This window comes from Alosa alosa, chromosome 17 (genome assembly GCF_017589495.1).
Source record: "Alosa alosa isolate M-15738 ecotype Scorff River chromosome 17, AALO_Geno_1.1, whole genome shotgun sequence".
In the NCBI taxonomy this organism is placed as follows: domain Eukaryota; kingdom Metazoa; phylum Chordata; class Actinopteri; order Clupeiformes; family Clupeidae; genus Alosa; species Alosa alosa.
The window spans coordinates 11,850,586-11,863,259 of record NC_063205.1 but is presented as its reverse complement, the minus strand read 5'-3'; the positions used below and the strand labels follow the sequence as shown (position 1 = coordinate 11,863,259).

General features: G+C 44.1%; 2 protein-coding genes across 2 annotated transcripts; both read left to right on the top strand.

The window, feature by feature from the left end:
* Positions 1–4: 4 nt before the first annotated feature.
* LOC125310794 (LYR motif-containing protein 5A-like) lies at positions 5–1,294 on the top strand. Its single transcript, XM_048268510.1, has 3 exons — positions 5–95; positions 582–636; positions 745–1,294. The coding sequence occupies exons 2-3, from the start codon at positions 592–594 to the stop codon at positions 955–957; spliced, it is 258 nt and encodes an 85-aa protein (XP_048124467.1). The 5' UTR covers positions 5–95; positions 582–591; the 3' UTR covers positions 958–1,294.
* Positions 1,295–8,351: 7,057 nt separating this feature from the next.
* On the top strand, positions 8,352–10,071 carry cxcr4a (chemokine (C-X-C motif) receptor 4a). Its single transcript, XM_048268476.1, has 2 exons — positions 8,352–8,441; positions 8,544–10,071. Exons 1-2 carry the CDS (start codon positions 8,427–8,429, stop codon positions 9,606–9,608), a joined length of 1,080 nt encoding a protein of 359 aa, XP_048124433.1. The 5' UTR covers positions 8,352–8,426; the 3' UTR covers positions 9,609–10,071.
* The last annotated feature ends 2,603 nt before the right edge of the window (positions 10,072–12,674 follow it).

Here is a 12,674-nt window from a genome sequence, read left to right as displayed (position 1 = left end):
GATGTAAGTAAGCGTCTTTTCTGCAAGATGACGCCAAACTACGAAGCACACTCTTAAGGCGATGGGTAACCTCGGATGAACTAAAGGCCTAAACGGTGAGCTTTAGTCACATATCAAATAACTGGACTGGCTATAAGGTCATTAGTCATAACTGTGTTGAATAATGCTCATCTGATCAGCAATAAACATGGATTACTAGTCACCGTTAGCTGGCTGTGGTGGCTTGTTCAGCTAACGTTAACTGCAACGTTATTACGAGACCTAGCATTGACACCTTCACCTATTTTGCCCGTAAACATGTCCAAGATTAAGTAACGTTATAAGCAACGTCAAAGGAAAGATGCAGTGAAGAAATCGGACTTTGTGATGTCTTGTTTTCTTGCCATAACTAGTATCATTAGCTAGAACAGTGTTAAACTAGCAAGGCTAGCCAGCCAGCTAACATGATAATAGGAGGAAGAAGGTCATTGTAAGTTCCGTTACAAGTCGTGAACTTTACGCACTCTTTTGTTACATACAAGAAAGCAATGGCCCAGGTTTGACAGGGTAAATCACTTCGTCTATCTCTAACCCATCCCTAGGACCGAGACCATGACAAACCCATTCAAGGGGCAAGTAATCCACTTGTACAAAACTGTAAGTGTCTCCTAACAACGCCATAACAAATGTTACATCAATACATGTTAATTTTGTCTTTGTGGATTTTAACATCCTTACATAATTCTTGCCTCTCCCCTCTGAAAGTTGCTGCACCTGGGGCGAGATTACCCTCAAGGCTTTACATACTTTAGACAACGCCTGAAGGCGTCGTTTATGAAGAACAAAGATGTCACAGACCCAGAAAAGATTCAAAAGCTTCTTGCCCGTGGAGACTTTGTCATCAAGGAGATACAGGCCCTGTATTTTTTGAGGAAGTACAGAGCAATTAAAAAACGCTACTATGACGATGAAAAATGAACTGTGCTTACAGTATAAGGCTACAGCCCCATGGTATCAATATCAGTCAGTAGGCCTGCCATACATACAGTTTGAAAGCAAACTGTATTTCAATAAGGCCCTTTGCACTTTGTTTCAGAGTTATGTACCTCAGACAAAAGGTCAACTGTAGTAAAGGGACACCTCCTCTTGACAGAAGAGACTGTAATCATGCCATGTGCCATGTTGATGTAATAAGGAATAAGTGAAATAAGGCCTGTCTGAATTGCACTCTCAGTTTTTGGTGTATAGATGTCAGTGTGTTACCTGGATATCAATGGATGTAACTGATTGACAATAAATGTATTTTGGTTAAGAAGGAAGCCTTTCACTACCATACAAACAGGAGTGTATTTAGTTTGACACATAAAGGTGTGTTACCTGTGGATAGTATTACCTGTGTACCGGTATTTGTTGGAATGCATTTTGTTGCTGTTTGCTTCTCCCATAACCCTTGACCCACTTTTAGCCTTGTCCAAAAATGGAGGTGATTACTGTATTAAGTTGCATTCACTTTCAAAACTTTCTTTATAAGAACTTAGTTGTCACCCAGATGTTGTGTTGACAATAACACAGGCTCCCAGATTAGCAGTGAAGTATGTGATGGTCCCATTTTAATATCTGCATCATGTAAAGCAATGTAGGCCTATGTGTGCAGTACACCACACTTCATCTCACAGTCAGTAAAGCTGACCATTTATGTCATCTTTCTGTGGTGAAATGTTGACATTTTGTCCAAACACTAGATGGCAGCACTATCAAAGCCTAACATTACAGTGCTTCATCCCTATGGTTCCCACAGAGCCTTAGTATAGTATAGTATATATACTCTTGATCCCGTGAGGGAAATTTGGTGTCTGCATTTATCCCAATCCGTGAATTAGTGAAACACATTCAGCACACAGTGAGGTGAAGCACACTAGGCACACAGGGCAGCCGTGGCCCACTGGTTAGCACTCTGGACTTGTAACCGGAGGGTTGCCGGTTCGAGCCACGACCAGTGGGCCGCGGATGAAGTGCCCTTGAGCAAGGCACCTAACCCCTCACTGCTCCCCGAGCGCCGCCGTTGTAGCAGGCAGCTCACTGCGCCGGGATTAGTGTGTGCTTCACCTCACTGTGTGTACACTGTGTGCTGTTTGTGTTTCACTAATTCACCGATTGGGTTAAATGCAGAGACCAAATTTCCCTCACGGGATCAAAAAAGTATATATACTTTTACTTACTTATACTAATCCCGGCGCAGTGAGCTACCTGCTACAACAGCGGCGCTCGGGGAGCAGTGATATTAGCAGCTCCTTTTGGTCGGGGTTCGAACCATCCGGTTACAAGTCTGAAGCGCTAACCAATAGGCCACGGCTGCCTTTGGGGCTCATAGGTCACATGCAATTAAACTACGTAAAAACTAAAGGCATTTCTGCTTTTGCCATGTTTCTTGGCTTCTTTCAAAAATCTTAGAAGTACCACACTCAATTCAACTCAAATCAATTCATGTTTATGGAAGACAATGCATGTGGGCCTGCTTTGTGGCATTATAGGTGATTCACAGTCAACATTTTGACCTTGCCTGTAACCAGGGAGCCAAGGTGTGATAACTTTTCAGAACTGAATGATACCACCCACCACATCACAAATGGAAAGTAGCCATGTCTGTGGGCTAGTGTCTGACCTCTGTCTGTGTGGCCTGACATGGCATGGTGAAGGGTGATGAGATCTTGCTTATGACTATGGTTGTTTCACCCCGGGTTCTTCTGTCAATGATAGTGTGGATAATGGGTGTGGGGAAACACGTTGCAGCAGGACAAGATCTTCACCCAGTCAGCTCAGCTCCCTCAAGGCCTGAACGCTGGCTGAACTGCCAACCTGTGTGTGTGTGTCTGTGTTTGAAAAGGTGTAGTCTGTTGGCACTTCTTGGAGTCTGTCTGTCTGTCAAGCTTCACCTGTGTTCGCCTACCGGGCCAATCTCACAGAATTGCATAATAACCTCATACACACGTCAGTGTCACAGCTTGCTTTGTTTTGGACGATTTCAGTTTTTAAGGTCCTGTTTTGAGTTTAACCCAGGCAAAGCACTCCAGGGGAGTCTTTTGTTGCACCCTCAGCTGATGAGTACGATGTGACTCACAGGTTTGTAACTGGGGAAAATCTGGATGCATCAAGATCTGTTTAATTAAAGTCATGATGAAGGGGCTGTCAAAAAAGTGCCGGTCATAAAAGTGTACCCTTGATTATAGTGATTTTAAACACATACGTATGTATCATTTCTGTTTTACGTTCACTTTTACACTCACACACTGTCACTCATTCTTTCTCCCTTCCTGTCTCTCTCCTACACACACACACACATTCACCTTCCCTAAACATAAATGAACAATTACAGGTTTATAGAGGCCTGAAAGTGAAGTTAAACAGACAGAGAAAGAGGGTGGAAATTGAGGTTGAGGTGTGAACAGCTATGGAGAATTGAGAGTCCCTCTGACTGACTGTAGCAGCAACGGCCGACACTGGTGAGGGAAGGGAAGGGAGCTCTCTAAATCAGTCAGCTTTCAAGGGAGGGGCTCTTACCACAGTCTGGTCGGCTGGGAGGGGCTTCAAAACCCTTCACAAATGTCATCTTCTTCACCCCAACTCCCTGGTCAACACGTCTTGCCAGGAAGTCAGTGCACCAAATGTTCCTCAAAATGTTTTCAGAATGATAAGACATGGGCTTGGTGTCTAACAGTTGAAGATGCTTGTGCATGTGTGTTGCTTGAACACACATGATTCAAGTCCTCTTAACTTTACTGGCTTAGAATCATTTAGCTTGTCACTCTATTCATGAGATCTATTACAATTGAATTGAATTCCACGGCACATGAAAACACAGATGGTATACTGGTAGACAGATTTTGCCACGATTGCTCCACTGCCTACAGATTATTATACTGATTCACTGTGTAGGGTCCGGTATACGAACCAGTAACAGTACAGATTCAAATAATATTGGATCCAGTTTGTCTCTCTTTCATACACCGTTTGGGTCTACTTCACAATTAAGAATGTGTTCACTGAATTCACAAATTAATAAAGTGCAATTAGTAGCACATTCAATATGTAACCTAATTCTGCTATTTTATTGTCACTGTATTTCATTTTCATTTTGGATAAAAAATATTAGCTTAATGCTGAAATTCAGGCTTAAATATGAACCTAATATTTGATCAAAACTGACTGTTCTCCTTTACCAGCGGCTCCTCCCATCTCAATCACATATTTTATGGAGCCTTTTTTTCCCCTTTGTCTGTCCAACCCTTGTCTCTCCCTCTCCCTCTTTCTCTCTCTCTTTCTGACACACCACCTCCGAGCTGCTTGACGAGGTAATGATTTTACAGCCTCGCCCGTAACCCGCCCCTGAACACCCGGACAAAGAAGAACCAGAGGATGAGCGACAGAGGATCAGTTTAACAGGTGTCTCTCTCCTCCTCTCGTCTCCTCCCGCTCCCTCTCTTCTCCTCTCCTCCTCTCCTCCGTGCCCTGGGAGAGACTCAAGAGCAGTGATTTGTTTCTAGGCGCCCTGGGGCAAGAACTTCAGTGGCCGCCGTTCAGACTTCAAGGCACCAGGCTGCTGCAGTCAAAAGGCTGGGCCCCTCTGGTCATGCAAATTGATCTTCCTTTGCTACGGTGCTCACCTCTCTCTCTCTCTCTCTCTCTCTTTCTCTCTCTCCTCTTTTTCCCTCTCTCTCTACATCACACACACACACACTCACACTCACAAACACAGACAAATGCTCTCTCCCTCAACCACATTCACCACCCCACCAACCCCCAGCAGTGTCTATTACCCTGTTACCTATACTTTAAGAATATAACCTACATATGGTGTGCTTTCAGACAGACTGTCACTAATGAGCCGAGACACACACACACACACACACACTCGTGCACAGATGGCCTAATGACCATCCTCCCAGACGGCCCAGTGTTATCTGTGCTCATCAGGGCCATTGTCTTCTTATCAGCATCCCTCTGCCCTGTCCCCAGGCAATTATTACAGGTGGAAGGGTTTAAGACAGAAGACATTTTCAGCACAAAGTCTGTGTGTGTGTGTGTGTGCGTGTGTGTGTGTGGCATGCCTTATGTTCTAGTGTAATGTGTCTAGAGTGTCTTTTCCTGTGCTGTCTTTGTCTGTGTGTTTATATGTGTGTGGATGTCAGTGGACAGCATACTGAATGTGTTAATCTTGTGTTTTTGTGTTAAAGTTGGTGTGTGTGTGTGTGTCATGCCATATGTTCTAGTGTAATGTGTCTAGAGTGTCTTTTCCTGTGCTGTCGTTGTTTGTGTGTTTTATCTCTGTGTGGATGTCAGTGGACAGCATACTGAATGTGTTAATCTTGTGTTTTTGTGTTAAAGTTGGTGGTGTGTGTGTGTGTGTGCATGTGCATATTCATGTGAGTGCACACTCGCATACCCTTGCGAGTCGTCTAAATTACATGGCTTTTTGAGAGGACCAGTGAAAGCATAAAATGTCTGTCAGCAGGAGTCTCTTTCATCCCTCAGACTCTTTCTCAACCTCTCTGTCTCTCTCTGGAGATCACCACTCTGCTGTGGACCTCCTAGTGTGCACCCACACAGTAAGAGCCGTCCTAACACAGAGACACACAGAGAGTGACAGAGATTCAACATACATCTCTACACACACACACACTGATAGCACAGGTTCATACACATACAGAGGGCCACTTAGTGTGGTGAGACATTGTTCTGGAGGAGATATGAAGGTGTCTCCAAGCCATTTGATGTCAGCCCAGAGGCTGTCTGTAAGATTAAGAAAGAAACTAAATTATAATTGTCCACCCCACACACACACATGCACCCATCCTCACAGAACGTAAGTGTCAATATCTTTTTTTCCCTTGTGTTTGGCACTTGTTTATATCTGCACCCCCCCCAGCATGAAAGTTGAAATGGAGCCAGGACAAGAGCCTGCAAGCACTGCTGTAGTCATACCAACTGTCGACTTCCTGTTTGCGCTGCCAGGCGCCAAACATGAAACATGCTTTTTTTGTTTTTCTGCCTCACGTACACAGGCAGCGTGGACACAGCGCTGCTCCCTTTTCACGGAACACTGGTGGTGAGACTAACCAAAGGTGCCACAAAAGTCAGAACTTCACACAGATACGCACACACACTCACCTGCCTCCCTCAGACTCTCTATGTCTGTGTGTGCCTCTCTGTTTGCCCATCTCATCATCTTTTTTTGTGGGTACAAATGAGCACGGGCCCCTGAGATACCCAAGAGTAAACAGCCCAGTCAGCGCCAGACTAATACGTTTTCATCTTCCCACGCTCAGAGCATGAAAGTAAAAAACAAAACACCGAGAGGAAGAGAGAGAGAGAGAGAGAGAGAGAGAGAGATGCACATACTAAACAACTGGAAAAAAAGATTAGACTGTTTACTGGAAAGAAAATGTTTCACAAGTGACAGACCTAATACTGTTGCTGTACTGTGAATTCACTACCATTACTTCTAGCCTACTATGTTGAAAATAGGTTATTGTTCAAAAGTCAAAAAGACAAATGAAAGCCCATGTTAAAATCTGTGACTCCTGAACAAACTCTTGTTATTTAGACAAAGTCATGCTTGAGGGGAAGAGAAGGAATAGATCAAACTGATGAATAAGAGGGCAGTGAAACTCATGATGACAATGTTGATGTCACAGAGTTGGAAGTTTTAGTTCTTGAACTTTATTAACAACAAAACAAATGCATATAAAGAGAAAGGTCGACACTCTGCCTGTGCAGCAGCTTAGGGCAGCTAGGTTTGGAATGGCCTGTACTTTCTTCATCACCACTTCTACCATCCCCCATCTCCTTCCCTAACAGATGCACATCCTCATTGCTGAGAACTGTCACACACACACACACACACACACACACACACACACACACACACACACACACACACACAAATACACACACACACACAAAACATATACTCTCTCTCTCTCTCACACACACACACACACAAACTATCTCTCTCTCTCTCTCTCTCTCTCACACACACACACACACACACACACACACACACACACACAAAACGTATACTCTCTCTCACACACATACAGTTATGAAATACTTTTTTTCCCCCATTGTTTTTTTTTTTTTTTTCAAGAATTCATATCTCCATGGTTTTTGCTCACTGAGGTATTAGATGCTGAACAGTTAAATAGGAAAGCATCACCTCTCTGATTCTTATGATCATCTGATCCTCATTAGCAATGTGTCTTGCCAATTGGCCTGTGAGCTCAACGACACACATTCACACTCACTCATATACACACAATCCTCCTGTTACCTGAGCCAGTGGCTTGGCTCAAGGGATTAGCATACTAAGAAAGTGTGAATTCTGATTGACAGAGAGATAGAAAATGTGAATGATATCAGGTTCAGAGTCAGAATTCAGTCAGAAGATGCTGGCTAGACTGTGACTGTTATTTAATCACCTATTCTGAAATCTGACAGAAGGTTCCTTTGGCATACAGTCATGAATAATTACATCGGGACGTTTCTCTGAGGTCGGATCATTAGGCTACCCAAGAAATAAGGGTGCATATAAATGAATACTAGGCTACTAGAATTTAGGCGAAATTGTACTACAGCTGGGCTATTACCATCCTGAGAATATTTTATTACTTCCTCTAACTTCTCTACTGCTAGTGATCATCGAAACGCAAATACTTTCCATATATTTTACGCACGTAGTGAGACGACGGGTGTGCAGTTCATTGACCACGCATAAAAGTTTCTATGGGGGTAATGCTTCGCTTCCCTGAGAGAGAAAGAGGCGCTGCGCTTCTGCGCGGGAACATTGAAGTAGACATTGCCACTCGGTCTCGTCCTCTGGACGCGTGTACGAAAACATGGCAATCTCACTTGAGGAATTTTCACGCCTGCAGACAGATATTGATCTCAAAATCACTGGCGTAACGAGCGCTGCGTACCACCCGCTCCAACGTCAGCGTCAGCAGCATCAAAGCAAGGAGAGGAGCCCTCTCATAATGTTATTCTGAATAAATAAAGATATTAAAGACATTTCATTTTATCATGGAAACGTTGGGGCGTTGGGGATTCATGTAGGCTACCTGCCAGATTGCCAAAATATGATCGCCAAAACTTGCTCAAATACTACACTTTGATACTAGAATGTACATGCTAACATGCATAAAATATCACGTTTTGAGCTTTTACAACCGACACCTGACACGCAAACAGGAAAGTATATTTTAGGAAAGCAGATGCTGCCTGTTGCTCTGGAGCGCATTGCGCACACGTGCCCACCCGAGAGAACTCCGCCTATGGGAGGTGCATGGGAGGTCAGGGTTGTTTAAAGTCAGACAGATCCACGAGAAACACAACAATATCCACAGCCTCTGTGAGTTAACTGGTTGAAAGGGACTAGTACCTGAAACCCCACAATGTCTTATTACGAGGTAAGTTGGAATTTAAAGGTGTTTACATTCCATGTGCCCTTAGTGCTTGGTTATGCATAGATTGCTATGTTTCTAACTTAACGTTTATTTTCTCTTTTGCAGCATATAGTAATACCAGACGACTACACTGAAGATAACAGCTCCGAGTCTGGATCTGGGGACATACTAGAATTTGATGAAGCCTGTGACCGAGCTGTCAGCCATGAATTCAGCCGGATCTTCCTTCCCTGCGTGTACGGAATCATTTTTCTGCTGGGGATCATTGGAAACGGCCTTGTGGTTATAGTGATGGGCTATCAGAGGAAGTCCAGAACTATGACTGACAAATACCGCCTGCATCTGTCTGTCGCTGACTTACTCTTCGTGCTGACACTTCCCTTTTGGGCCGTAGAAGCGGCCAGTGACCAGTGGTACTTCGGCGGCTTCATGTGTGTGGCTGTGCACATGATCTATACTGTGAATCTGTACAGCAGCGTGCTTATTCTCGCCTTCATCAGTCTGGACCGCTACCTCGCCGTGGTCAGGGCCACAAACAGCCAAGGGCCGAGGAAGCTGTTGGCGGAGCGCATCATATACGTGGGCGTGTGGCTCCCGGCCGCGCTGCTCACCGTGCCTGACCTGGTGTTCGCCAAGGCGGAGAACATCACTGTCAGGACGAGTTGCCAGCGGGTCTACCCAGAGCCGTCGTCGGTCTGGCGCGCCGCCTTCCAGTTCCAGCACATCGTGGTGGGATTCGTCCTGCCGGGACTGGTGATCCTTATTTGCTACTGCATCATCATTTCCAAGTTGGCGCACGGCACCAAGGGCACCCAGAAGCGCAAGGCGCTGAAGACCACGGTGGTGCTGATCGTCTGCTTCTTCAGTTGCTGGCTGCCGTATTGCGCGGGCATCCTGGTGGACACGCTCCTGATCCTGAACGTGGTGCCCCACAGCTGCGAGCTAGAGCAAGGTCTGGAGAAGTGGATCTTCGTCACGGAGGCGCTGGCCTACTTCCACTGCTGCCTCAACCCGATTCTGTACGCCTTCCTCGGGGTGAAGTTCAAGAAGTCCGCCCGCAGTGCCTTGTCCCCCAGCCGCGGCTCCAGCCTGAAAATTCTCCCCAAGAAACGCGGAGGGATGTCCTCTGTGTCCACAGAGTCGGAATCCTCCAGCTTTCAATCCAGTTAACGCACGAACGCTCATTGAGAACTCTCCCACTGTAAATATCCCGCCATCCATCCCCATGGACATTGTACATTAGACTAATTCTGAGCTTTGTAAATACATCAAAATGTAACTGAGCTCCGACAGAGAGTGCATATGGGCTGAGCCCCGAGGCCATTGAATGGCCTTCTCTAGCTATGTAAATATGAGTCCAATGTCAGTATTGAGTCGACTAATAGATATAGTTATATGAGCATTGAAAGGTCTGAATTCAGGGATTTTTTTATTAGCAGAACTGCTTACATACTTAAATGTTTATCACTGTAGCCCTGCGTTTTTAATTGTTGTTTACTTCTTTCTGTTGGCACTTATTAAATGCCATGCTCTTATTTATTACATGAATGGACTGAGTGTTTGATGTCTAGTTTGTTTCAAAATAGCTGCTTTGACTCGAGATCATTTGTAATAAACAGTTTGAAACGTGAAATCTTGGCTTATTCTTGTGAATTTCCTTGAAGAAACTTTAAATACATAGTTTCTTTTCTAACTCTCACACACACAATAACACACACACACACACACACATACTTCGCTTTCAACAAAGGCGTCTGCCAAATCCCATAACCATACTGACACAGATAGACACTCACATATACAACCAAATACACAAATGCATACACACACTTGTCAACACACAAAACACTTGTCTGATTGTTTAATCCCATCTTTTAACCACCACTTTTAAATGGCACAGCCATATGGCCATATATCAAACAATCATAAACCATATCATACAATTATTCTAAAAAGTGAATCACTCCATTTACAAGATACTTTCCCCCTTTGGAAAATCCGTTTGTCTCTGGAGAGCATAGTAAAGGTCTTGTGGGGTTGGTGGATTTGCACCACTGACTTCTGTGGTTGTCAGGCCACCTGTGTCACTGACGTCATTAAGTCTTAGTGATATAGAGAGACGCCAAACCAGAGCAGGGTGAGAAACCCAGAGAGTTCCCCCAAACAAATACACTCTCTTACTCATGAACATCTGACCAAAACATCTTTACACTCACAGTTCAGATTCAATTCCCAAATGTAAAAGTATTTTGTCACAGCAAGAGCCCACATACTTTTAATGCGTGAATGGTAAAGTCACATGCTTTCATTAACACGCTATTACTTTTCTAGTAGCCTATTGAGCAGGAGGACTGGGGGATTCACTTTCTCTCTCTTCCTCCTTGACTCCTTATCATTTTTTCAGGAGGTTGTGTCTATGTGCTTTTGAAACCAAACTGACAGCTTTGAAAAATAAATTGTACGTTTGTGGGATTGTTTTGCGGTGGCTGCCATGACAACAACAAAATAACAAAGGATAAATGGGGTGCACCTGAACACACCACATGTAAGAACACCACAATTATGAATCATAATTCTACCCTTTTTTTGATACGACAACAACAGAGACATTCATAGTTCCAGTCAACATTTTATTCAGACATGGCATCACACAATGAATCATAAAACTGTGCCACTAGATGCAAGGTGACTGATTAAAGTTGCCTTAGGATACAGTGACGGAAAAGCAAGTCTTCTTTAGGGCAAATAGGCATGCTGACGAACATTGTGTAGGCAGGTGCAAGGTTCTAACCTGCATTTTTTAAGCTGGTTAAATGGAAGCATTCTAACGTGCATTGATCTTATTGCAACTCTACAGTATTGAGTATTGAGCAGGGGCGTCGAACCTGGGGGTAAAACTTGTACTGATTACTAGGGCCCCAAGGGGAGGGAGGGCCCTTGAAAAGTCTGAAATATATTTTATTATATTTGTTATGGGACCCATCAGGACTGCCTATGCAGAGGGCCCAGGATCTTGTGCTACGCCCCTGGTGTTGAGTAACTCTGCACACTTCCAGAAAAACCCAGTTTGCACACAAAGAAAAAATGTGAGTGAAATATGTAAAGATACTGACACACATAACCAACAATCTCCCCTTCTCTCACAGTCACACACACAGTCACACACACACACACACACACACACACACACACACACACACACACAGATTTATTATACATTTTGAACTGTGCATTAGGCCCAGGAGAGGAGTAACAGCTGAGAGCAGGTTGACACATCAGGCCAATGGGGCTGCAGGGGACCTAGGGGGTAATGAGCTGCGATAGAGGGGACGTGTGAGGCCTGTGATTAGCATGTCTTTGGGTGCTAAGTGCCCTATCAGGTGCGAGGTCTCAGGAGAGCAGTTAGGAGGACAAAGTGGACCGAGTGGCTGTCTTTTACATGCTTTAATGGAGCCCCGCTCCTCTTTTCTCTCCTTCTTTTTTTTTGTCTCTTATGCGCTCCCACTCTTGTGCCCTCTCTTTTCTCCCCCAATCTCTTTCCTGTGTCTTTTCTTTTCGATCACCTTCTGACCTCTTGCCTCTTGCCCTCTCTCTCCCTCCCTTTATCTCTCTCTCTTTCTCTCTCTCTCTCTCCTCCCTTTATCTCTCTCTCTTTCTCTCTCTCTCTCCCTCTCTCTCGCTATTTTCAGTCCATATGTTACAATTTTCTCTGTGTGACTCTGACTTTCTCACTCCCCTTCTCTGTCTCTCTTTCTCCCAATCCCTCTTTATCATTCTGTCAAATTGTTTTACTTGTTCATGCTCTACATCCCTCATTCTCATTTCCCCTCTTTCTCTTGACTGCTCTCTCTCTCTCTCTCTCTCAATTCAATGGCATTCCATTCAATTCAGTTTAATTAAATTCAAATACCTTTATTGGCATAACTGTTCCTGTATAGTGTTACCAAAACAATGTTGTATCAAAATACAACAATGATAATAATGAGATTGTTATTATTATTATTATTATTATTATTATTATTATTATTATTATTATTATTATTATTCATAATAATAATACAGTAATAGAAACAACAAAAACCAGCGATCAACAAGCAACAACTCTCTCTCTCTCTCTCTCTCTCCATCTTCCTCTGTCACAAATGGTGATCCTGTGGAGCTGCTGGTGTCTCCATGTGTTTTTCTACTTTGTGCTCTGAGGCCGGGGGTTAGAGGCTAAAGCTATTGACATCCAAA